General features: G+C 43.6%; 1 protein-coding gene across 10 annotated transcripts; it reads right to left on the reverse strand.

Annotated features, from left to right (window-relative positions):
• On the reverse strand, positions 1 to 26915 carry TSC22D2 (TSC22 domain family member 2). 10 transcript variants are annotated; one of them, XM_042042291.1, is made up of 5 exons: positions 24674 to 26915; positions 14725 to 14798; positions 10929 to 11000; positions 2398 to 2449; positions 1 to 1637 (listed from the first exon to the last, which is right to left on the reverse strand). In XM_042042291.1, the coding sequence occupies exons 1-4, from the start codon at positions 26650 to 26652 to the stop codon at positions 2409 to 2411; spliced, it is 2166 nt and encodes a 721-aa protein (XP_041898225.1). In that variant the 5' UTR covers positions 26653 to 26915; the 3' UTR covers positions 1 to 1637; positions 2398 to 2408. The 10 variants fall into 10 exon arrangements, 9 of the variants coding, with proteins under 9 accessions (XP_041898225.1, XP_041898226.1, XP_041898230.1 ...); XR_006018375.1 differs by having other exon boundaries at positions 1578 to 1637; positions 10892 to 11000; XM_042042292.1 differs by lacking the exon at positions 14725 to 14798 and having other exon boundaries at positions 10892 to 11000.
• Positions 26916 to 27017: the final 102 nt, after the last annotated feature.

The following is a 27017-nucleotide window of genomic DNA, read 5'->3' on the forward strand; positions in this document are numbered from 1 at the left end:
TTCAACAAAACTGGTTTAATTTCAGAAAATGTGTTAAAATATATATATATTTGTACATCAATTTGACACACTGCATTAGTTTACACAAATGATGGTCTTTCTTGAAACTGTATTTATGAAATGTACATTTTTAATTTAAATACTCAGTATACACTGCATTTAATCTGCATGTTGCATTTATTAAATACATTAAATCTACAATGTAACAAAATGTTTTCTGCATACGAAATTCAAAACACCATTTTAAATGAACAAAAGATGGCTCACTTCATTTATTTGTTTTAACAACTAGTGCCTAGCACACTAGCTTAGCTCCACCAACACCAGCTGTTCTTTCTCTTTATTGACATTGTTCACAGACTAGTACATATTACACTAAGAGTGCTGGATAAAAACATGAGGTACGGAAGTGGTTCAAAGATTACAGGTCATGCAGATCATGCGAGACAGCAAAGAAAGTTGTGAATGAGAAAACACTAAATAAAAAATACATAAAGAATGTGCATTATAAAATTAAAAAAAAAAAACAAAAATCCAACAACCAACTCAATTACACAGCTTTGCTTCTTTGGTTACAAAGTAGGTTGAACAATTTCACAGCTTTTTATTCCCACCCAAAAAACCAAACCAAAAACGAAATGTCAAAAAGCAGAGGAATCATGGCCCCTTTCTCTCTATTAGAAAGTAGAAACAGAAATGAGCAAAGTTTTCTTCATCAAAATAGCCCATCACTTATTTATTATATCACAAGGACTGGTGACTACCTGTACAGATGCACTATGGTCTTCATACTTACACTCTATACAAAATTTACATTCAAGCTGGATCTTTACTACCGTAAATAAATACCAAAGGTCAATTGCCGTTAGTGTTAGAAATACGCCAGGATTCTTTGTTCAATTATTGCCTAGACATTGTATCTATTAACGCAATTCCATCTATCATTTTACCCATACAGACATTTATTAAAAAAAATTCAAAAGTTCTGTGACATTGTTCATGTACATTATGAAAATAGCAGCCCTGTAATAAATAAAACAAATAAATGAAACTAACATAGGCAAATGTTACTTATATGAAAAGAACAGTGGCTCTGAAGAGGAATTGTTGCTCCTTACCAGATAGCAAGGCTCGAAGCAACCCATGAGCAATGGGAACCTCAGAGAGCCACCCAAGCTCTGACAGACCTCCCTCCTGAAGCCCAGGGAAATGATCCCAGGCCCAGGGACTCCCTCTGCGAGCTCCCGTGTGCACCGAGGATTTACACCTCCCACACTGCAGCCACAGTGGCGGGGGACAGCTCTGGGAGGATGATTGTCTAATACTGAAAAGGCCAAACACACAACAGAAGCGCGGCTGCTCGCTCTCAGCAGGAGCACACAGGGACTGAGCCAGGCTCGGCCTCACGCGGAGGAGACGTTCGGCGGCTGCGTGGGTGGGGGCTGTGCCTGCGAGGTGCTACTGGGGGCGGCCTGTTGGGTTGAGAGCTGGGATAACTGATCATTGTTGGAAAGGGATTTTAACAGTGCATTTTCTCGTTCAAGTAAAGAGTTTCTTTCAACTAATTCTTTTATTTGTTCCTTCAGGACTTCCACTTCTTCTCTCACTGCATACATCAAATGGCTTTTCACTAGATCCTGCAAAGAACAAGTGGAGGGAGAGTTACACCACAGGAAAGAATAGTTTCCTTCACCCCAGCCCCACGACTTACTGCTTTCACTGCAGTAAGCCTGGAGAAAAAAATACTAATCACTAAAAATTTATGAATAAACCAGCCTTTGAGCACAAACAACCCAGCCCTTTTATGAAGTGGGCCTGACAGCAAAAGCTTTGTCTCCAGCACTCCAGTCACTTCGGTTACTTGGAAGCCAAGGATGAGAATGATGTCCCAGCTCCCCAGAAGGAAAGCACCAGCTCTGACGCTGTGACCTGGGGGTACGGGTCTGTGGTATGCAGGCCCAGTCACTGAGGTGTATGAGAACCAAAACATAAGAAAGATTTTACATCATCAGAAGCAAAAATCCAACAGCTGTACTGAAGCTGAGCAGCATGTTAAGGATGCCACACCTGACCCTTCTTCAGAAGAACTAGTAATGAACTTGGCTAAAGTAACAGACTGAAATAAGCACTATATTTTCAGCACTCCTTCAAATTCAATCAACTTGTTCACAGTAATTTGTAAGAAAATTAACTGAAAAACATTCCTGGGCCAACAGTAAAAGCAATGTGGTTTGTGGTCGTTCATAGTTGATACAGAAAATCCTTTTGTCAATTGATGTTTTCAGTCTGACCAACCAGGAGGGATATCGCAGCCTCACAGAAACACAATACAGCAAGAAACTTACGCTCAGTGATGAACCACATTAATCCATTAGAAATAACTTATATTTTACTTACCATTGCCTGTTCTATTTTGTTGTCAATGGCAACAACACTTGCACCAGAAGCACTGTAAATACAATGAGAAAACTCCATGAGTGTTATTGTATCACTCAGGTAAAACTATGCACCTGCAGGACTCCTGGCTCATGCTGTCATTGGAAGGCTGAAGCTCAGAGTCAAGATTCAGTATACACTCATAGGGTGGTGTCCCATGTCTCTCCCACCCTCCACCCCCACCCAGTTGCCCAGTACAGCTGGAATTCTCAAGAGACACTGCTCCTTCAGTTTATACCTTCTCATACTGGTCTTATGATACCCATAACCATAAAAATGCATTAGAATGAACACTAAATCAACTGCTTTGATTCCTGGCCTCATTTTCCAGCTTTCTTCACTGGAGAAAACAAGAATTCAAGGGATATTCATGGGATTCTTACCACTAGTATTACTTCTTCCAAAGTGTTTTCACAAAGCAATGAAAAGAAAACAAAACAACCCTGCTATAATACTTGTTCTCTGGATTCACTTGAGTCCACTTCCAGGTAAGGAGGTCCTGGCTCAGCACTGCCTGTGTAGCCTGTGGCAGCAACCAGCAGGAGGGCGAGACATGACCAGAGCTCTGAGCCCTGCGGCCACTTCCTTGCTCCCAGTGAATTCTCTCTAGATCCTGTCTGACAGCTAACAAACATGGCCATGGGTCACAGCTAGGGTCAGGCTTGTTCCATAGACATGCTGGTGTAGAACGTCCACCAGCACACCTCAGTACACTGGGAGGATGTGCATTTACTGTGCCAACAAGATCCCAAACTGCATCTCTGAATCCTATGTGACGGAAATCCAGCCCTTTATAGCCTATAGGGTCTGTTTCCAAGTCACACCACAAGCACACAAGCCAGTCCCTCAACTCGCAGCTCTGGAGCCGGGATTTCGGAGCAGGGGGTGACCCTGTTCTCTCACAGACTCTGGTCTCTCTGTTCCGAGAGGAGCTGTAGCTCTCCCCAGGGCACACAGGGCTGCACCCTGTCGCAGCCACCTCTCCACCCACCCTGGCCCCATACCCTCCACAGTACCCTCCCATCCCGGGTCTCAGTGGTCCCATTTTCCGCCCAGCTCCGGTCTGACACAGACGGTAGTTCCTGGGCTGTGACAGCCCCAGCAGTGAGAGCTGCTGATAACACTCCCAGCCATGGACATGGCTATCAGCAGTGTGCAGCCACATTTAGTAGAGTTAACATGGGGAAAATGCAAGGGTTGCAGTCATGCTGGAAAACTTGCCTCTCTGGAATTATGCAGCTCACCAAAACCAAGTGTTAAGAAAAAAACACTCAAGGCTTTTTACAAAGATTATGGCAATGTGCTCAGCAGTACTAGCCACAGATGTGAAACACGGTGCAGCTCCTGAAGAGTGATACTGGTCAGAGAAGTTAATTTTAAGAGGTCCCACAGAACCATCAGTACCAGCACTGGGCATTTACAAGCAGGTTTGCAGACTGAAGGAGTAACAGCCTCTATTTCTACTGAACCAAGCTTGAAACCCAAACCAAAAGTGCCGAACACCCATTTCAGAAGAAAACTCTTCCAAGTTTCTTACTGTCTTCTAGGCCTCTTTCAAACCCTATCTATGGTAAACCTCCTCAGAATAAAAACTATTTATAACTCATGCCAAGGGAAGTATTCCTTTCCATGTTGAATTAACATGCATCAGACTCATCTGGCACTGTCAGAAGTATCTACGTTCATGAACCACAAAATCCCCAAGACTCCATGTTCTCTCACAGCCCTTCATGGACACCACTCTCCAGGTCAGATGAAGCAGTTCTGAAGACGTAACAAGAAGAGGAGGACAATTAAAGCAAACACCACACTTGACAGTGGGATCTACTTCTCCATCTTTGCAGCACAATCATACACCTTTTGTCAATAGGTGTCTAGTCAAACTCGAGACCGGAACTTTGTTCTTCTATCCCTGTTTCAGCTATTTTGCAGTGTGATTATTTAAAAAATAAACCCCACTACATCACTCCACATTAAGGCATTCAAGCAGTTCCATGAGGAAAACAGACAGCCTTCCCTCAGCCTCCCAAAAGAGCTGTACCTGCGTGGCACACTGCAGAGGCACCTTTCCTGTGCTGTACCTTCTGTTCTGAGCTCCCCTCTGCCTGCTGGGTGGGTGCAGTGCTCACCATGTGAGTGTAGGAATTGTTCTTCCCTGAAGTGTGACTGGAATGAGCCAGGGAAACCACTGCTTTACCACACATACATACCCCACACTTAACATGACACCAATAGTGCTGAAAGCTGTAAGCAGCTTTATATGCTACTTTGTAATATTCTTGCTGCCCTCTGGATTCCAGCCCTGCTCCCTGTACACATCCCGGCAGCCACCCCAACTTCAGCAGGCAGAGGCTGGGACCACACAGACCCCCACTCACCCACCCACCCCCCCAGGAGAAGCTCCACACTGACAGAGGGTACCCCAGTTTGCCATCAGGATAAAACCATCTGACTATACTTCATGTCACTTTCTAAAAGCAGATGAGAATTAGATGTTACAGTAGCGCAATTCCCACATGATTTTGTTCTTTGTTCATCTCACAGTGCTCCCCACACTGAGCAGCTCCTGCGGGACATTAATGAGCAGACCCTCCGGTGACAGCTACTCTCATGGGAAACTCCAAATGTGCTGCCAAATCTTAAAATTTTGTACTTTTCTCAAATCCTAAACTCTTGACAACAAATTCCAGCTTGCATAAAAATATTTTATCCCATGGCTTCAGAATGACATATATGAATACAATCCAGTCCTTATGAAAAGGCCAGAAAGAAACCCAAAAATATCTCTTAAATAAATCTTTTTGGATGACTGAATGGAGAGAGTCTGACACATTCTGTGAGTGCACCATCCACTGTAGAGCCAATGCCTCAACTTGCAAATCCTGGAGTTAGAAGAGGAAAGACACCCTTTAGCTCTTGTACAAAAAGACCAATTACTGATTGTTCCAAGAGCTACAGAAGTCTGACAATTTCTGTCAAAACTGCAAAAAAATCCACATCAAGTACAACAGGGCAGATGAAGGGGTGCATTGGGCATGTAACATTTCTTTTTAACAGCAAAACCCCCACCCCACACTGAGCTTCTTGCAGCCCATCAAGTATAAAATGGATACACTGAACAGGGCACACTTCATTTTGACTTGGACCTCCCAGTTAAGGAAGGTCATGTCAATGAAGGCTCTACCCAAAAATAGGTTATATTGCTACACCAAGTTCACACTGAAGCCCACAAGGCACACAGCAAGATTTACAGTCAGCAAAAACATCAAAGACCCCGCAAGCACAGTTTGTCATTCCCAGAGATGGATGGTAAACCCAATGTTTTCCTACCTTAAACACCAGGTAGCCAAAACCCTATTTTGTCAGAGAAATCCTAATTTTGATGGTTCAAAAAAATCTCAGTGGCTTTTGCTTTACCTATTAAATTGTCTTTATCTTAACTGACAAGTTCTCTCACTTTTCCTCTTCTGGGAGGAGGGGGAGTTGAGTGAGTAGCTGCATGGAGCTTAGTGCTGGCAGGATTAAACCATGACAGACCTTTTTGCCACCCAATGTGGGGCTGGAAGGGTTTGAGGTAAGGACAGATTTGACTGGGATGTTCTAGATTGAATGAATAGCTGTTCCTTTTGTGCACCTATTGCCTGGAAGCTCCTGTACTCGCCATGGGCTTGCCTGTCTGCCTCTGTTAGAGGCCAGTGCTTGCTAGTGGCCATTTTTCGCTTTCACTGCTGCCACACTGCTCTTATCACCTCACTGCCATGGCCTGGAACACTTGATAACAGCCACTACCATGTGCCTGGGCTGGCAAGTGCCCAGGGCAGCGCTGCCACACTGGGCAGGCTGGAGCTCCAGCCAAAAGGATTGTGACCTGTAGATGAGATGATGGGGCAGCAGAGGCCAAGCTGCAGCCCATGGAGAACCCCAACACTGGAGCAGGAGCCCAAAGGAGGCCATGATGCCCTGGGAAGTCTACGCTGGAACAGGCTCCTGGCAGAACCTGTGGCCCAATGGAAAGAGGAGTCCACACTGGAGCAGGTTTGTTGGAAGAATCTGAAGCAGCCCGTTCCTGAAGGACTGACCCTGTGGAAAGAACCCAATGGTGCAGCAGTTCGTGCAGAGCTGCAGCCCATGGGAAGGACCCACACTGGAGAAGTTCAAGGAGGACTGTCCCTGTAGGCAGGATCCTATGCTAGAGCAGGGGAAAGTGTGAGACTGCCCTGCAGTGTGTGGTGAAGACAACAGTGGGGAAAGCAGCAGGACCCAACCTGACTCAGCTTTGGTGTCCAGTAATTCCAAGCACCACACTAGCTCTCCTGTCCTGAGTGACCAGCATGAGAGACAAAGCCTAAAATTGTAGACTAAATCTGAGTGCACATCTGTGGACAATTTGCAGGCCTGGTGCTAATATGTAATACCTACATATTAGAGCAAAAGATGGGAAGGGGTGGTGGTGGTTAAGGACGCTGTACTGGATAGTGTGCAACCTGAGCATGATGTAAACAGTATGGAATAAAGGGAATAATGTGCTGGTTTGGACTGGGGTAGAGTTAATTTTCTCCATAGTAGGTGGTATGGGGCTGTGCTTTGGATTTGCACTGAAAATGGTGTCAATAATACAAGTGTTTTTGTTATTGCTGAGAAGCACTTGCTTGCACAACACCAAGGCCTTTTCTGCTTCTCATACAAAAAAGGTTAATGTCTTAATGTTAACTTGCTAATGGCCACAGGAAAATTTAACCTTCAACATCACCTCATATTCATGGGCACCAAGATCCATTTCAATTATTGATCCAACAAGTGCTACTGTACTCAGTTTGATGTTTTCACCATTAATGTCTTTAGATACAACTATCATCCTTCCAAGACACATGTTCTGAACTTCAAAATTCACCTCAAAATCTAGGTAAAAAGACTAAGAATCAAACTTCAAAGGTATTTGTGGCTTAATTCATTCTGTATGCTTAAAAAAGCACAATAGTTTGTCTTCAGATATTCCACAGAGCTCAGTAATATGTGTATTTTATGCCAATGCTGGATACATTAGGACCGAGTTATACAGAGCCTACTTTGGCACAGTCAAGCACTAGACTAGGTAATAGTGTTTCACACTGAAATGAGACTGAAATCCTACTGACTGGATGAGGATGATCTAAGCTAATTCTGAAGCTTTTCAGTCAGTGAAAAAACCATATTCTGTGTTCCATTGTATTAATAATTATCTGTATACTACTATCCTGAGGAATTTCTTGACACCAAGTTACCCTCCCAAATACTCCTAGAATGCCATTTTCTTGCTTTTTTAGATGCATACAATGTATCACATCTCACAGCCGATGCTGCAGAGCAGAGCACATGGGACACCGATGCTCCATCCAAGAGCCTCTGCAAGACAAATCCTTGAAAGCACCAGATGTGCTTCACTTTAAGTGGGAAAGGTGTTACCAGTGGTCTGACGAACATCCCCAAGCCAAGTGACCACCCCCAGCTCTTCTCTCCCTTTTGCTGTCACTACATTGAATCAAATTATCAAACAACCTTCCTGTAAACACCAATAAGGCACCCTGGAGTGTTCCCACTTACTTTGCTTACAAGCAAACTACAAACTAAAGCCCTGTGGTCATTTATTCTTTCCCCTCATTGTTTACTCATTTATGAGCTACTGTCTTACCACTGGTTGAGCTATTCAGTCTATCCAGAGAAATCTTTTCTATTCTTGAAAGAGTTAAGGCCTATTTTATTAGCCTCCATCCCATGAAGAGATTTTATAATGATAGTATCCCAATGCAATCACCTATCCAGCCTGGAAACAGGATCTGTGTGAGTACTGCAGACTTCCATTATTTTTCTTTGTCAAAGCCATGTGAGAATGTGTGACAAGCTGAGGCAGTGAATTCACCACCTCAGGAGTTCCCACACACATTTCATGAGTTAATTTATACTGTGAAGGTTTAATGCTTCACACATAAATGCAACGGAAACATAAATCCTACTGCTTTAAATTCAAGTTACCAATAATATGCTTTAGGCAGACCCACCTAAAGCTGCTACGGCACCTTTACTGTGCAAAGACGACCCAGGCCCAGAAGAGCAGTCACCCCGACTCACGTGAATATGCCAAGCAGCCACTATTCCCCTTCTTAAACCACATCGGTTGAGAAGACCAACGCGTGAGACTTGTGCCTTCAGCAACACCTATGTGAGCACTGTGCAAGAAAACATCCCTGCTAATGTGTCAGCAACAACCAGTATCTCTCTAACACTTACTGGTTTGAGTGTCACCAGCACTCTTCCTGCCATGGCGTGCTGGTGAAAAATAAAATAGTTTCTATTCACTGGAGCAGTTCAGCAATCTCTTGTTCTCTATTGCAGTATCGTGTGGCTAGCTCTGCTGACTTCAACAGGTCCCCAGAGACAGCTACTCATAGGAAAATAATCCATATTTGTTAGAAAAAAGTACTAGAGTAACACAAAGATTTTCTGTTTACACCAAAGTCTCCTAAATCAAGCCCCTCAGGTTCACAAACTACTTCTTGAAGTGCTGCAAAACGTAATTAAGAGTTCACTGCCAGCAGACTCATGGTCCTGGTGCTCTGCAGTGTGTCAACCCCCACATTTTGTGATGGGAAACAAAGGGATTCTGAGGAAGTCACACGAGCTTATTGTTTTCACAGCAGGGATTTTTCTTTCCCAAACCAGAGATGACAAAAAGAAGCCCCACACCATGTTCTTGTTACAGCCCCTGCTGTGTCTTGCCCACACGGACCTCCCCACCTCCACCCTGCGAGGGCTCCCACAACCAGCTGCACTGCTCATTGATGCCCCTGACATTCCCTCCACTAGCTTTTACTGGAAGTTCATAGCTGAAAGCTTCTCAGTTTCAGTCACCCCGTGAAGGAAAGCTGCCTAACATGACCTTAAAATCCAATAACTGGGGTATAAATGCAAAACCTGCAAAATCCTGTCAAAGACTTTGGAATTTGAATGGATTGTAAGTTTAAAACATGCATCAATCCTGATGAATTTCATTTTATGTTCACACAAACACTTGTTTTTACCACAAAGTATTCATCAGGAAAGATGCAAGGTTATTTTAAAGGCAGCCATTTTCTTCTACCTGAATTTAATGCTCTTCTATATCCCACATTTCCAGCATTTGCTTCAGGCGTTGTACACAAACCTCAGATTTGTGAAGCCTCCATCTTAATCATTCATTATTTGATTTTAGGGTTTTTTTAAATTAGCTTCCTCATCTTAAGACTTATTTTGAGGCATGAAAATAAAGAAAACAGCTAAAGGCTAGACCCCAAAGTGACTTTTTGGTCTACAAACCAAATGTGTATTCTAAGCCCTGAAGTTTGTTCCAGTGAAATAATGAGTCCTTGAAACCTAAATACCAGCTCTGTTCCATAAATACAGGGAAGTGGCATCATCCAGAGCTTAAAGCAAAACCGTAAATTTGTCCAACTTTCTGCTGAAAAAGGAAGATGTGCTTTGAAACTGAGCTTAATGCCAGCACCCCATGAATACAAAAAAATTTTTTTAAGAAGAGCAGGACACTTAGCATTACTTACAACCTTCATCATTGTGCAGTATATAAACTGTTGACAAGCAAACTTTAAAGGATTCAGTTGAGCTGTGCAAGTTGAGAAGCCTTTCAAGTCAAATACAGCCAGTCCAGTGACGAAATGGTTATCAATACTTCAACAGCCAAACAAAATTTACATTCTACACAGCTTGTTAAGCAGAAGTTTTGACAAGCCAGAGCAGCACAAGGCATTAAATCACGTAATCACTAGGACTTCAACTTAATGCTGACAAAAAAAAATCCCCCAAAATCATTAAAGCACAGGAAAGAAACAGTTTGCAGCTACTGATGAATTAGTAATGCACTTCTCTCAAGTCCTATCTGTGCCAGATAAGACTCTGTTGCACTTCACTGCAGTTTCTCACAATGAGTTCAATGCTAACTTTGGAGATTTACTTTGTCCTTGTCACCGTTCACCTGTGTTCCCCATCCAGCTTTACTTCAGCAGAACGAAAGTAAGCCAGAAAGCTTCCTTTCCTGGTTTTAAGATAGAAATATCTTAACTTCACCAAAATTGTGCTTAAACAAATTTTCACAATGTGTTTTTTGATACAGGACTTAATGCCAAAAAGTTTCCTCTTCTGGAAAAGAAAACGGTAAATATTTTGGCAAAGGTCAGCTAGGAGCTGACTAGCATTAAACTCTGAGCTTACACATCACGTATGATACATGCATAATGGAAGGAGAAAAAAAAAGTCATGTCATATTTTAGAGTTTATTTCCATGTTTCAGAACAAATACTTCACTTCCATGACTGCTTTCACCTCTTCAAACTGCAGAAGCCCAATATGGAGTTCTGAACACAGGCAGCAGTTCTGTGCAAACAAAAACAATGAGAAACTTGCAGAGAGCAAAGCAGTTCATGCATACCTCAGCATGTATGCATTCCATACTCAAGCATCCATACCTATCCCAGGTGGTCTTTGACTCATGTAACTTGTTGAAATGGAACGCTTGGTAGAATGCAGTTGACGGATTCCTATGAGATCCAAGAATCAGACAGACATATTGAAAATGGGTACGTAACAAAAATATCAACCCTCTTAATTCAACCCACATTATAAAGTGAATTAGCTGTCCAGACAGTTTAAACTAATGTCTGAAAGGCCCTACTGTTTCTATGGGTTTGCATTAAGGACACAAGGATCCAAAACAAAATAGTAATTCTCAAGCCCTGTGGATTTTCAGGTTACATCAAGTTGCTCCTGTACAAAGATGACTGTAAGGCCAACAGTGAGACATCTCCCGTCCTGCTGGCAACGCTGTATAGTTTAGCTGTACACCACCCCAATGCCAAACATAGCAAAACCCAAGAGACAGACACCTTTCACATCTTTAGTATGTCCCAAACTACCTCTGCACACAGTACCCAGTGTTTCCATCCTACTTAACTCCCTGCTTTACACTCAAAACAGATGAGTCCTCCAAGGGGACCTGGAAGTCAGAGCTTAATATGTCATATTCAAACTACAACAGACCAAGTTATAACTCAAAAACAGATCCAGTTAGAAATGAAAAATGGAATATAAACTCTTTGTAAGCACCTCTCAATCATGTTTCCACTTTCCCTTACCAAGGTGCAACAGGGCAACAGCTGATGAAAGCCCTTGGCCACGCACTCATCAGAAAGCTCTCACAACCACAAGGCCAGAGCACAGTAACCTTGCTGAAAACCACTCACTATGGCCACATTACATCACCAGTGCCAAAGCCCTGGCAGCCTGACCCTCCAGCCTCAGCCCCACCATGGCAACTGTACTGACAGTGTAATTAGAAAATCTTACTTCTCCAAAGTCTCATCTGAACGTTTGTTGCAAACTAGATACTGGATGAAGCATGCAGTTCTCTGCTGCCAGTGGCTGCAGCAGTGTTATACTGAGGCTTAGAAACTCCTTTCCTCAAACTGCTCATCCTCATGTGGGCAGAGCTATGCCAGCCCTAGAGACAAATGCAACGACCTTGGTGAATAATCTTCAGAAATGCAAGCATGAGTTCAAATTCCTTTCAAAATCAGTTTTAAAACAAGAAGTTTATATCAACACTGGAAGCACAGGTATCAATCCCTTTTCTAAGTTTACAGCAAGAACATTTCTTAAAACAACTTTCTTCAAATTACTTAATTATTTCAATATAACTACAATTACTGCATAGCAAAAAACACATAAAATAAAACAAAAACATCACAGAAGCAGCACCACAACAAAACACTATCAGAAGTAATTTGATTCTCATGGCAGGTGTATAACAAAAATCTTGCAAGGATAATGGTATTTGTGCATCAGCAATGATCAGGAAGTGTCTGAGTTTAAAGTGTCTGTCACTCCTTTTTCCACCTTCAGCACTGTACCCTTCAAAAAAAAAAAAATTCATGTGAGTCTGGAATTTAGCTTAAAACCTGTTACAGAAGTTGCTTGATCAAAACTGATAAACACCATCCTCTTATGTTGGTAATATTCACATTTTTCTAAGAAGCACTGCACGCAATTCAACAAGTAACTATAAAAAGAGCAACACCATAGCTGGAGGACATTTGTCTAATAGGATTTCACATGTGGAAGACAATTGGCATCTGCAGATCAAGAGAGCATTCCTTTGCCGAAAGGAAGGCCCAGGCCCTTCTTTCTAATGCAGCTGTCTGTCAGGAGTGTGCAAAACCCCTTCCTCAGAATGAGGCTGTAAATAGAAAGTCATTCAACGTCCAAGACAAATTTGCTTGTAGCATATAAAGCCCTGTTGCTATTGTTAGGTATAAAAAGTGGTTTATAACCACACAGCATGTATTCCACATAGTCTATTTTTATACCGATACACTATATGCTCTATATTTTTGTACTATTCTTAAGCAAGCATCTGAAAAGATATGGAAAAATTTTCCTTATTAGATTCTCATGTGTAACCCCTACTGCTGAAATTGCTTTTGCATTACTTCGGACAAATAAGAGAACCTTTTCTACTCCCCAGCTATATATTTTAAAAATAATTAATGGGGGTGTGTGTACCTAAACAGGAAAAGCAAATCCACAGAGGCAGCATGAATGATGCCTCACATGCAGATCTGAACTAATGTGAGAGTTTCAGACTGCTGAGGCATCTAGTGTTAACCATAAGAAACAGTGAAAGGCTACAGAGTGCCTAAAAATGCCTTTCTGTTTGCAGAAACAACTGAGAAAACAGCTTACAGGAACAGTAAAACCTGGTCTGCTGCTACTGTGCCACAGCTGGAGCACCACAATTCCTCCTGACACTGTCCTAAGTGAATGCAGGGACAGTCTGGACCAGATAAGCAGATTGCGCAGGTCTCTTCCCCGGCAGACTGCCAGGTCTGAGGTCAAGACTCAGTCCCAGTCCCTGGCAGATTGACAGAGTGGAACCAAGAGCCAGACAGAACAGGAATGTCCCAGATGCTGACCCAGAGAAAAAGCAACCACCTACCCTTCCACAGAAGGTACCCCAGAACTTCTCTTCTTCCATCTCTGTTAGGAGAGACCAGGTATCCCCAAGGGTACACGGGCTGGATTTCAGTCCCAGACTATGACAGACAACTAGCTTAGTACACTTCAACATTCAAAGTGTATCGCAAGTGGCCAAAAATGCCCAAATGTCTCTAAACAAGTCCTACAATACATATTGCATTTATGCCCTTTAAAAGCTCATGAATGCCAATATTTACAACTTACTGCCATGCTCTGGTTTCTAAGAACAGTTTTCATGTAACAGAAAATTTGATCCAAATTTAAAGAAGAACTTAGTTCTCTGAATGCCCAGCATGTCAAGTTGTCTCCCTTTAAAAGGGAAGCCTAGACCTCATCCCAAGTCTCACGTCACAGTTGGAAATGTATCCTCCCACTGACATTCATCATGACAATATGTCAAATAAAAACTTCATCCTTGAGAGCTCTGTTTGCTAGAAACCATGCCTGTGAAAGCTGGCAGATCATCAAGTATACAGATAAATGCCTTTTGGTTCAAGTAATGATACTGGCTTTGGACTGGGTATCAGCCCAACACACAGTGGCTGCTGCACAGATGCCTTTTTCCCAGCTACTTCCTTTGAAAGAAATAGTAACATCATTGCTCATGAAAATCTTCAAACTACTGAAGAAGGTCAGCAACTGAGGGTAACAACAAGAAGAACACGTGAAAAATAGCACTTTTTTCCCCAAATAAAAAATTCATACCATCTAAGGCAGTTCTCTCTCAATATCACTGACTTATTTTCTTCAGGTTTGAGAACAGGAATGATGCAGAACATTCAAAAGGCCTAAGCACCTGTCTTGGAAGAACATGAAAACAACAAGTCAGACAATCCATGCTCAATACCTCTAAGGAAAACCAAAGAAGGGTAGAAGCACCTATTTCTTACCCAGACAGTAGCAAGTACACATGGACGACCTCTACAAAAGCTCACTTCAGCCAAAATTCCTTCTGAGAACAATTAACAGGTCTCATATAGAAAGCCACAGGAGATGTGACCATGCCATAAAATGAGTTGAGCTTTTAACATCACCTTGCATGACATTTTTGTTAGTAAGAGCTCGGCTCATACAAAGCAAGTCCACCACTGGCAACTACTCTGTGCATGTGGCTCTCTAAGGGTTCAGTGGAAGGATCATTCATCAGTGCTCTCCCAGGATCTCCTCCAAGTGTGTTATGGGATACTTTACTCCATTACTTGGGCAATGGAGTACAGACTATTTCTATACCTGCAGATGATCTGCAAGGACTCTGGACAGCAGGAATAGAATTCAGGAAGATCTTGCCCAATTGGAGCAATGGTCTGAAATAAAAAGGATGCAATTCAATAAGGATAAGGGGGAAGCAGTAAGCTCTGGTAGCAATAATCAGTTGCACAAGTACAAAACATGAGTAGTTTACTGCAATTCCACAGAAAAGAATCTAAACAGAATTTAAAAAATAAAAGCCTTGCAAAGGTGTCAAACCTCTACACAGAACATACACAGAGTAACTGAAATCTTGCTTTATTCGGCCTGAGCCCTTAGCTTCAATTTCATGGCCAGGTTTGGATACCAGCTCTCCAGAAGGATATATGCCTACCTATTCTCATAACCCTGATCCTAGAAATAAGGCCATTAATCATGCACTAACGCATCAGTAGGATTGGGAAGTCAATAGCAATCTTCCAGCTCCCATCCTGCGCACAGAGATATAGGAGCGGGGCATTTTGTCCAAACTAAGTGCTATTCGGTCACATTTCTCAAAGGAAGCACACCAGGGTGGAACTTTGTGCATCTGTGTTACTGCTACAGAGCCAGAAGTGAACCAAGCACTTTGAGAAAGAAGTGATTCAAAGGTGCCTTGAAGAGGAAATCAGCAAAAAAACCATATTCAACCTTTTTTAACATCAGAATTACTACTGAATAGGTAAGCACTCAGTCTGAGCTCAAGAGAACTGTCACCATACACGGATGCATTTGTGTACTAAAGAACAAATGAATCCCTCCTTAGTGTCTAAAGTTTATAAAAGATTGGATGTACTTTTATCCAGAAGTATTTCAAACCCAAGGTAGGTTTCAGTTGTGTCTCAGTGCTCCCCCAAAAAAAGGCTGTTTACTGGGGTACTGACTATGACCTGCAATGGGGACTGACTACAGCTGGTCTCAAAATTACAGCACTTGGCAGGGTTCATCTGGGATCTGGATGAGGGATTTGACGATCCCTTGATCACAGCTTATCAGGGAACTCGCAGCACAGTTTATGGCATTTTGAGATGATGTTTACAATAGTAACAGAATTCCTTCTCCATCCTTCTCCTTTTAAAAGATGTTTCACTTTACTTTTAGCACCTTCTATTTAAAGCAGCTGCAACTTTGAATCAGCTTTCTTTAATAAGACTCAAGCTACAAACCAGTAACTGGAGCACAAAGCTTTGCAGGAGAAAACTGACAGGGACTAAATGTGGGGGAGTCAATGCAAAATTCAGGTAAAAAACATCTCAAGCTCTGAAGTGATGTGTTTAATTGCATATTCTGTTCACGCAGTTCCTTAAAGCCGTTATACTTGCTATACATACCCTAAAAAACCAGCAAGAATTCGAAGCTTTAACACTCAGTTTTAGGTACGTTGTAGGTACAAATGAGAGGAAGGGCTGACTCAACGACCAGCCCACATGACAGTTTTTGGGACAGTAGCTCTCAAACACCAGGATGGATTTAAAGGGGTTTCACAGGCTACTACAAAATAAAAATATCGTAACAGCATAGAGAAAGCATACTGCACGGAACTGATCTTCACTGGAAAAATCAAAAGCAGTACCCCATACTTCTTCACCTTGCTCTCAAAAGAAGATTTTAGCAAATAATTTCCTGCAGCGACTAGGAGTCTCTAAGGAGAAGGAAATGCAGACAGCTGTCTCAAATGCACAGGGTATGAAGTCTGGCAGAGGCGTTTCACTGATCACTTGCCTGCTCTGTTGAAATGTTGGGATCAGCCTTCCCCTGCTCTGGGTGAGCTTGGGTATTTAAAAACAACACCAGGAATATTTTTCAACCCCTACCAATGCTATTATTTGCTTTACGTAATTATGTGATTTTAATAAAAATAAATAATTAAAAAAAAAGGTTTTGTTATTACCTGTACTGGGTAGTAACCATACACTATTTCTGAAGGAGCTTTGCTGAAGAGCTCAAATAGTGAATTCCAGTATGACTATTTAATACTAATCATAGGAAGAATACAACAATCTTCTAAGTATCTTCTTATTCCTGATTTCAACAGCTGCAGCTCAAAACTCTGGAGCCCAGCTCTCTTGGGTCCCAAAGATTGGTCCCCAAGCCGCAGGAGTGCTGTGCACAACCTATAATCGTAACACCTTTAAGGTTTTCAGGATTCAGCGATGACCCTTTCCATCCTCAACATGCCGTCTTCCCACTTGCTGAAGCCAGGATCAATGCACTCCTGTCCCAGCCAGGTACCCAACACTCTCATGCTCCTCCTCTCCCAGACAGCGCTTGCCACAGATGCCTTGATTAACACACCACCTGCTAATGAAGCATGGGTGTTCTGTGAAGGCTGTCAGTCAGGATGAACGTTAATTACATCATCTTACAAACTGTGTGAGGACTAATCTGAGAGCTTCTGTTCTCAAATCAAAACATGTAACACGTGTAAGGTTTCTCATACTAATGACTTGTCTTCTCACTGGATATAGTCAACCTTCAGTTCTTGGAGGGAGGATACAGGACAAAGTAGCTCACATGATGCACAGCTTGCCTTCAAGGCAAAAAGAAACTACAGCAGATCACATTTTCAGAGAGAAACTTAGAGATTACAAGCTGGTAACAGTAAAGCAGAAAGTCTGCCTGACCTAGTCAGGGATTCTTGCCTCTATCAAGCAGCTTTCAAGAAAAGCCACAGAAAAGCTCACCAATGTTATCCAAGTTTGAATGAACTGAGACAAGTTAAAAAAAAAACCAAAAAAACAAACCAAAAGCAAAAGCAAACAAAGCCTTATTGAAAACCATGGTCTCAACACCTTGAACTCCACATGGGATGGAGCCCTTCAGCATCTATTGAGATTTGCCAAAGAATATCACTATGCCATGATACTCTCCTGCAAATGATCCCATTCACGAGAGCAAGCTCTGAGTGCTCCTACCCAGCAGACCCTGATACACTGTTATAAAGGAGGGAGCAAAATAATAAATTCAGCATTTCTGAAATAAAAAGATCCACATTTTCTAGTATTGCATTATAGATCCAAAAATCTGCAAAACTCCTCAAAAGTACTGACTTTTATACAACTTGACTGGTAAAGAAAAGGCATGTATTTGTATGTATGAACATGTTATTGAAGATGATCAGGCTCCTGCTGCCTGTGATGCCCACAAAACTCGATCTTCTCAAACAAAGCGATGAAGGGAAAGCTGCCTGTGATTTCTGGTGAAAGTGGCCCTGCACAGTGGAACATATTCATCCTTGAATAAAACTGCACTAAAATGAGATTTTTTTTCCTCCCACTAAGTTATAGTGACAACACTTTTAGCTATTTCAGTCATATATAAATACAAATGGCTCCTGTTTTTTTGACAACGAAGTATTTCAGCATCAGTGGGGGAAAAAAAAAAAAAAAAAAGAGTGGATAAAACAGCTTCAAGCAGACTCAAGACAAATCCTACCTGTCCTACTTATGTGATAATGGTCAGGAACTCATCTATGAGCAAACGTTCCAAATCACACACTTAGCTTTTAAAAAAGATATTAGACCCTAGGCCATGTATGGCACGGTTATTTACACAGTATATTATAAATCTGTCTGCCTTCCCACGCCATTTACAAAGTCTCTACCACTCAAGTTTCAGGCCAGCCTGTGCTGTCAGTGAGTGCTTGCCACTTGGTTTACAGAAACCGTATTTTTAAAAAAGCATTTGTAGGGTTGGTCAAGGTATTTACAGGCTTTGCACTCACCAAAGAGTGTTCTACATAAGAGACATTCCCAGGAGTTCTCATCTACGCCCCTACAAAAATAGCTGAAGTAACTTGACGGAGAAGCAAGTAGGGTTTTTAACCCTCATTTCTGACTACCCCATCCTCTATCGGATGTTAAACCTGCTTGAGATGGATACAAAAGCTTCAGATACTTCACTGACAGCAGTTCTCATTTTCTATCCAATCGACACTTCCTCACTCCAAGCTCACACACCTGCCACACTCATCCCCTCCCAGACATAAATGGGTCAGGACTCTGCCCTCACTGCAGAGGGGTGAATGGTATCTTGGGCTGCACAAGGCAAAGTCCGGCAGGTGGAGGGACTCAGCAGTGCTGAGGCCACACCTGCAGGGCTGTGCCCAGATCCCCACTGCAGTTTGTAATCTTTAGTGCATACCAGATAAACCTGCCAGCTGTCAGTGCAGCAAACAGCTGATACCTCTCCAGGGCACTAATTAATATTTCCACCTTCTCTCTGCACTGACAAAAGCACTCATGCGAGCTGTCACAATCCAAATGCATCCTTCATAGTTTCAAAGGGAGAACAGATAAACACTCTCTTGGACTAATTTTGCTTTATTTGACAAAGAAAATTAAGACAAGCATCCAGCTGTCCTTCATGTGGCCAGGTAACTCACCTGCCCTGCCTGAGTAAAAATAGATTACCTCATAAGGCAAAGACTTCCTGGCACTCAAGACACATTTGTATTTATGAAGTGTGAAGTTTAAAGATAGAATAATTTTCAAGAGGAATGAAAGTACAACCTTACTCTGCACTTCAAGTGACCTCTTACGTCTGGAGAATCTTCTCAGGAGACAGTGGCTTTAGTAGTTACTATAAATACTTCTCTCTTTACACTTTGTCAAATACAGGAATAAAAGCAGACACCTGTGCTTGACAATCTAGATTTACTGAACACAACCATCCAAATGTACTTTAGCAGGAGGAGTCTCACAGAAGTTTCTTGAGGAATCGTTGCTGACACATAAAGCACAAACAAGGTTTGCACTTCTGAGCAATAGAAACTGCTTATCACCAGCTTTAAAGCGGGAAAATTAATATACAGCCTCAACACGCAACAGGCTAATAACTCAAATATCCAGTACAGTAACAGGGAGCAACTCCTCTTTACTATAGTGTCACCTGAAGTCATAAAAAATTATCAGCACTTCCTGTAAAAATGCAGCCTTGGAGAACTTACAGCCCTTCTGGAGTCTGAGAGCAGTTTGGTAGTCCTGCCTTCTCAAAGCATCCAAATACTTGAATATTCAGCTTTTAACAAGAAGTTTAAAATAGCTTCCATAAAACACATGCTGTTATTTCTGCCATACAGGAATCAGTTATGGAACATTTGCACTCTTCTATAGGAGAGCAGGAAAAAATTAACCCCCAGCAGCTGAGCAGAACACTCGAGAGTCTGAGGTACAGGGAACCTCCCCTGTCAGGGCTGGTCACCAGAGCCTTTCAAACAAACTGAACAGTATCACTGTGAATTTCTTTCAACTACTTTCCCCATTTCCTCCTTTTAATAACTCTCTCATCTAAAACACTTGTACCTCATTGATTCTAAGAATGTACTGACTTGTCCTTAACAAAGGCATTTGAATGTTTAAACTGGGAAACAGCACTGTCAAACAAGTAACCAGTTTTGTTTAGCTATCTTGCACCACTCCAAAACTGACTGCAGAGCATGATAGGCTTTCTACCACCCAGAAACTCATGAAGTGCTACAGTTACCTTTGGTAATTTTTGTTATAGAAAGTACAGCAAGGATTGAACACAACCAACTAGAGTTTGTTTGCCTTAACCATCGTTTGCTGCCACCAACTGCGAAGGTCACCCCAGAAGTTCCAGCTTAGTTTTCAAACTGTCAAACTGAAGGCTCTCCAGGCTCTGGAGTGTGTCTGTCCAGGTTTCGTTCTCACGTGCTTTCACACACACTCGCAAACACAGGCCTTCAGGAAGAGAGCTGAGAACAAGTCTGCAGCTGCATGAGAGCTCAAACCTCAAATGTTTATGAGCAAGGTGAAGAAAGGGATAATACTGAGTACTATGGCAATTCAAGTATCATGTATTTGTAGAACACTTACTTTTTTATTTAGGAGCACAACAAAATATGCATCTAGAGCAATACCTAAATGATCCTATGCCCAGCTTTGTCCTTATATGATGAACACGGTCTCAAGAGCACAGCTCTACCAGCAGTTTGTCCTCCATACAAATATGCAATTTAGCTGAGCTCGGAGACACGCTGCGGAGAGCCCTGCACAATCGGGTTCTCAACAGCCCAGCTGCCGTAGCTGACAGTTCACAATTGCAGCCATTCATTAGTGTTCCTGGAATACAGCCGGAACAGTTCAAGCTGGTCAGTTATCTCTGGAAAATGATCTATACTCTGCTCCTTTTCCAACAGCCTGAGTAACATTTTGCCCCAAAAGTCTGCCAAACATGTAGGAGGTTTGAACAAGCTTTCACAGTAACATTCTTTTAACAGAAGCAACATATTTCTTTTCCCCCAAGAGCCAAAATAAAGTTATTAAGCCAGATGAAATACTCTGCTTGTCAAGTACAAATTGGTGTCTACATGGGCATAAGGGTGAGCAGAGAACCTGACAGACATTGATACCAAAATCCTCTCAGGTGCTCTAACTTGCCCTCCCTTCAAAATAACTAGTACTAGTGCTGAAGTCCCACAAAAGAAGAATCAGAGCAATTTTGAGACCCAGTTCTAACTGTGTTCTTGCAATATTTTTCAGACTCCCTGTTTGAGGAAGCAATACCCACATCTGCCTCAGTAACAGTACTAGTTCCTCCATCCTTTAACACTGCTGCAGTTTATTTCACTTGCAGCCACATTTAAAGAGGAAAAGAAAATAATACTATGTTATGCTGTAAATATTTCATAACTTTCACACAACAGTTTTTCCTTTTCAAGAGCTTAGCAATCTGGACACATCAACTGAAAACCCGGCTTTGCTTTTCAAGGAAGCTGTGACATCCCAAAGGCTTTCTTCCTTTTCTTTTTTATTCTTTTGGACTACCTATCCACCCTTTCTTCTCCCCCAGACAAGATTTTCCAATTAATTGATTCTTCCCTATTCATCAGGTCAATGCAAGAAACCACAGTTTTTTATAGACTGCTGTCAAAATGTACTGGGCTATGGGAACAGGAAATTAAAAGTCCTCGGGCAATGGCTTGGAAGAAAGTAATCTATAAACAAAGTTCTCTCTACATATCAGGCTAAATAACCTTACACCTCCACCCCTAATAACCTTAGATGTTGTTTGATTTAAAACAGCAGATTATAAGATAGGAGTAATACAAAAAACTTTTTTTTCAGAAATACATGAACCAACCAACTTTTTACATCATGTTTACTGTGTTCCTGACATGCTGTTTTCAAAGAATTTCCATCTTAACTATTTTACCTTTAAAACAGTTCATATTCGGAATGGTGAGTGACTTTCCAGATAAATCCAGGGTATTGAGAGCTATACACTACTCCTTGATGAGTCACTGTTTTAGAAGATGACTATAGGAGAATAATCTACACAAGTCTGTGAAGCTTCAAGCACATGCAAATATTGAAGTATAACTGAAGGTGCCAGAAGAAATGTAGATACCTGCCTACACACTGAGCCCCATTTCCGGGAATGTTACACGTTAATAGTAAGAAAGACAAAAGAGAAAAATGCTTTCCACAGATTTATAGCTTCTATGACCACCAAGTAACCTCTCCAAACTCAGCTATGTGTTAACTTCCTGGACCTGCCAGCACAAACCATGACTCATGATGTATCAGCTCCCTTTGCACCTTAATCACTGTCAACCCCCAGCCCATTAACAACACTTGAAGGTCTTCATTAACTATTTCAGCACTGATTCCAGTAGATAAGGCAGCTAGGCAAAGCCCATGGGAGTAGTGGCACAATTTAAGTGGCTGGAAAGAGGAAAAAAGCAGGAGACAGTTTTACAATAAAGTCTTTTCAGAGAGTAAAACAAATAAAAACCAAGTGGTAAAACAGCCTTAACAAGCTGCTGGGTTTTCATTCTCACCTCTGTCTGAAGCCAGTGGAAGTCAGGCTATTGCTTGAGGGGAGCAAAGAATAAACTTTGATCTACTGTCTCTGTATCTATCTCCTACATTGCATTGAGGTCTAGGCCCGTTTAAGGTGAGCTTTCACAGCTTACCAGGATGACCTTCCCAGCTCACACCATTTGAGTGCTCCTGGCTTTCTGACCACCCAGTACACGGCACAGTTTTATCACCCAGGGCAGAAGCTGACAAACGAGACATATGCACTCCTTCACTGATAACCAGACATTCATTTCTCTACTGAACACCACAGCAGGGCCTGTCAAAAAGAGCACACTGCATTCAGACCCCATTTCCATTTCTTACTCATAGTTCTCATGGCCAAGTGTCTGAAAGAAATCTCTTTAGACATCAACAGCATGTAAAGCACCACTGCAACGTGGCAAGTTCAAAGACTAAACTAAAAAACAACTTTAAAAGTCACTGTTCTGGGTAAGAGCACCAAGAACTGACTCACTGGAGTACCACACAAAGTTAGAAGCCCCTAGTCTGAATAACCACGACAAGTTTTTCCCTATCTTTACACAGAAGTGATTCACTTGTCACAGATAATCATGTTCATTACCACAACTTATATTAAGTACTAGAAACTATGAAAAACAAATGCGAAATGCATTCCTTTTTTTCTGATTCCTGAATCAACAGAATGATTAAACACCAGACAAATCATCTTCTCATATAACACTGAGCTATGAAAAGAACCCACCAGCTTGAAATCTAACCTAATTTGCACAAGGCAGTTTGTCAGCCGGGTTAGCAATCTTCTTAAGGTAGGCAAACTACAAGAAAATTTTAACTGTTTAACTTTTTCTTGTCAGTCCTTTACCACTTTAATCAGAACCAGCACAGCTTTCCAAACCACGGCTTTTTCTAGCAGAAAACCACAGCAGTTACTTTCTCAGACACAGCATCAGCCAATGACCCAGCGAGCACAGGCCTGCATTAAATCTGCAGCCTGAACTCTCCAAACATCCACTTTGAGGTGCTCTCCATCCACTGCCTCCCAGCCCCACAGACACAGCTGCTTTACTAAAACATGCTCCAAGCAACACTGACTGTATTAGCTTAACGTCTGATGCTGTCCCAAGGTGAGGGAAGACTTACAGAGAAACTCACCACAAGATCTGCTCATAATGGCCTAATGCCCGTTTTTAAAAACAAATAACATACATGCATTCCCTTCCTCCAAACTGCTGCAATCCTGACAGTAAATGTTGGGACTTAAATTCAGTGCTCAAACACTGCTTGATTCTTCTTTCCCTAAAAGAAGTCAATCAAATAGTTTTGGCCTTCAGAGCAGTCTGACACGTCTATGGGAACAGCATTCACACACCCACTCCCTATCTCAGGCCCTCTTAGGAGTCTGCTCACACCACACCCCTCTGTTACAACTCATAGTTCCAAATTATGTTCCAATAAAAAAAACCCTCACTGTAAGGTTGTACTTCCCACCGTGTCCACATCTTTGCCAAAGTAGTGTCTGTCTTCTCAATACAAAGGACCATTCTCTGTAGAGCTTTCCCTGCATACGGATTTGCACACAAATCCACATCCAAGTGCAAGTACTTTCCTTACTGACACTATAAAGTGTTAACTCCACAGCAGGATAAAAATCAAGAATCTGTGTTAAAAGCCTTAAGCTTCCCAAGATGCCCCACCTGATGGCCCTGAGATATCACCACAGATTTAACACCGTCAAGAGAGCGTCATTTTAGCCCAGCTATCACTTAAGTGTTTTATAAAGCATTTAGGAAAAAGAATAGGCCCTCTCACATTCTGAGCCACTGGCTACAGAAAGACAGATTTCAGCCTTTGGTTTTGGAAGAGGTCATATTATTTGTGCATTAAGCAGCTTTCAGACTACTTTGTACCCCATTTTGTGACAAAAGTAATCACACACACTCCAGAAAGAACAAGTACAATTCACTACTTGCCTAAATACTTTGCTATGGTTTGCGTTCCTAAAATAAAAATATAGTCGAGGTGAACCTCAGCACAACTTTCTGAAAATATGAATTTACAAAAAACACCTGACAGTAACTTGAAAGTTGACTTCTTTCCCCCTAAAAATACAGTTCTTTTTTATGGCATTATAAAATAATTCATACCTGTCTTCATCACCATCAACAGGAATGGATATGCCAAAAACAGAGCTAGCAAGACTGTTCATTGGAGTACTTGCAGGTAACTGAAGAGGATTTGCTAGAGTGTCTGGAATGGGAGGCTTCACAAGAGGTTTATTTTCAGCTATAAGAGAAAGTGGTGGCTGAGGTAGGGGTTCCGATTTTCTTCTAGTATCATCAATCTGGCCTACTAAGGACTGGGCCTGGGTCTGAAACTGTCCAAGGTTTGTCTGAGGCAGACTGACGGATGCGTTGGGCGCACCTTGCATCATCGAGTGTCCAACGTGCTGGGACTGGACTGCGCCAGTGCTTCTGCTGACAGAAGGGTGGCTCGTCAGCTGGGACTGGACCAGCGTAACAGGGACGTTTGGCATAGTAACAGAAGCAGTGGTGGACACACTAGGCACACTTGTACCGGGCACAACCGCAGGCACGCTCTGAACTCCAGGGACCACAGCATGGGGAGCACCAGGCATTCCTGACACTTGACTGCTTCCCCCCACTGGATGCTGAGTCACAGATTTCTGTTGCACAACCCCCGTATGTCCAAGGCCTGGCTGCACCACACCTCCCGGCTGTGGGATGGCAGGTTGACTGGCTTGTGCCTGGCCACTTTGCAACAACCCCGATCCCTGTCCGACTGCTTCGCTGGGCTGCGCTGACACCCCCATCACTGGTGCTCCCACAGGTGAGGGGTTTTGGCCTGTGACCTGCCCCACAGGAAGGCTGGAGGCCACAGTACTTGAAGCAGAGCTTGTAGTAGCCTGCTGAAGAGCTCCTTGAGACTGCATAATTGTCATATGCTGCATGTATTCAGCCTGCCCAGGAGGCTGCGTCGGCAGTAGGTGCACTGGTGGAATCTGGGACTGAGAATAAGCAAATTGTTGAGGCTGAGTCACTGGTATGTTTGCCTGCTGCACCTGCTGCTGGGCCACAGGAATGCTCGACTGCCCTACTGTCACATTTGGAGGTGCCATGCCTTTCCCGTTGGGTCCAGCCTGTGAAACACCCTGTGGATTTACCTGTGGCTGTGGTTGCTGCGGCACTATCATTTGCTGACTTGCTCCCGAAGCCCCAGAAAACACAGGCTGAGCAGTACTCTGAGGCACGGCCCCACCTACGGGCTGTTGCGGCTGCTGTTGTTGCCCAATGACAAAATTAGGTTGCTGTAGAGAGGACTGGTTCATTTTTTCTGTCTGAAGCAGCTGTGACACAGCAGCCAGGGAGCTGTCAGCTATGGAATCGGGGCCATGGGTTGATGCTGGCACAGCCGAAATCACAACAGAACCTCCTGTGGCACCGAGGCCACTGTCCCTCTCTTGAGCAGCCTGTTCGAAGGTGCTGCTGTGCCTAATGCAATCTCCAGTCCTGCCCAGAACACCACCACCATCTGAGTCCCGGTCATAGTACTCCATACACGTCCATCGGCCTCGCCTGTAGGGTTCCCCAGTACCGTGGTCCAGCTTGATCACCCTGAAGCGTGAGCTGCACGTGGCAGCTGCCGTCTGAGACATGGCCCCGGGGGCACTGGGTGCAGAAGGCCCTGTGGAAGGCAGGGTAGCCTGAGCACTGCTGCCTCCCCCCACAGCAGTGCCAGGGGCAGCAGCTGGCAGGGGCACAGCCGAACTTTTAGGCACAGCCCCCCCGTTGGGGGCTGCAGCCACCCCAGCAGCAGCCACAGCCAGCTGCCCGTCCAAAAGAAGATTGGGAGAGACGCTGCTGGGAGTTTCGGCCTCGCCCACGTTGTTGAGAGTCTCTTCGGAGGAGCTCCGCTCGCAGACATCCTCGGGGCCATAGTCCGTGGCTCGGGAAACATCAAAGATTTCAGAAGACACGTCCTCGGTGCGGGACTCATCCGGGTCATCCAGGCTCTCGGTGTCCTCGGTGATGCTGCTAGCCACCTGCGCCGTGGTCACGCTGGTGATCTGGAAGCAGCTCTTCTTCTTGGCCGGCATCTTGGACATATTTCCTCCGCAGGAAGGGGTTCGGCCGGCCGTGGCGAGGCGAGCGGGGTGCTCGGGCGGGCTGTCACAGTGCGCCGGCCGGGCCCCCGGCGCTACCGTACATCCTCCGGCGGCTTCCTGCAGCGGGCGGGGGGGCTCCTCCTCTTCCTCCCTGTCCGCAGCTCTCTTCCCGCGGCCAGGCCTCCTTCTCCTTGCCGCCGCTCCGAGCGCCCCGCGGCTTCCTGCGGGCCGCAGCAGCGGGCCCGCGGCCCGCCCCGCGCGAGGGGCCCCGCGCTGGCCGGGCGAGGCCCAGGCGGCCCCGTGTCCCCCCCCCCGCCCCGCCCCCCGCTGTCTCCGCGCTCTACCTGGAGACCAGCGCCAGGCGC

The sequence above is a fragment of the Corvus kubaryi genome, unplaced genomic scaffold (genome assembly GCF_017639235.1).
Source record: "Corvus kubaryi isolate FWS band 111438036 unplaced genomic scaffold, C.kubaryi_AGA036_p1.0 37397, whole genome shotgun sequence".
Taxonomy (NCBI): Eukaryota; Metazoa; Chordata; class Aves; order Passeriformes; family Corvidae; genus Corvus; species Corvus kubaryi.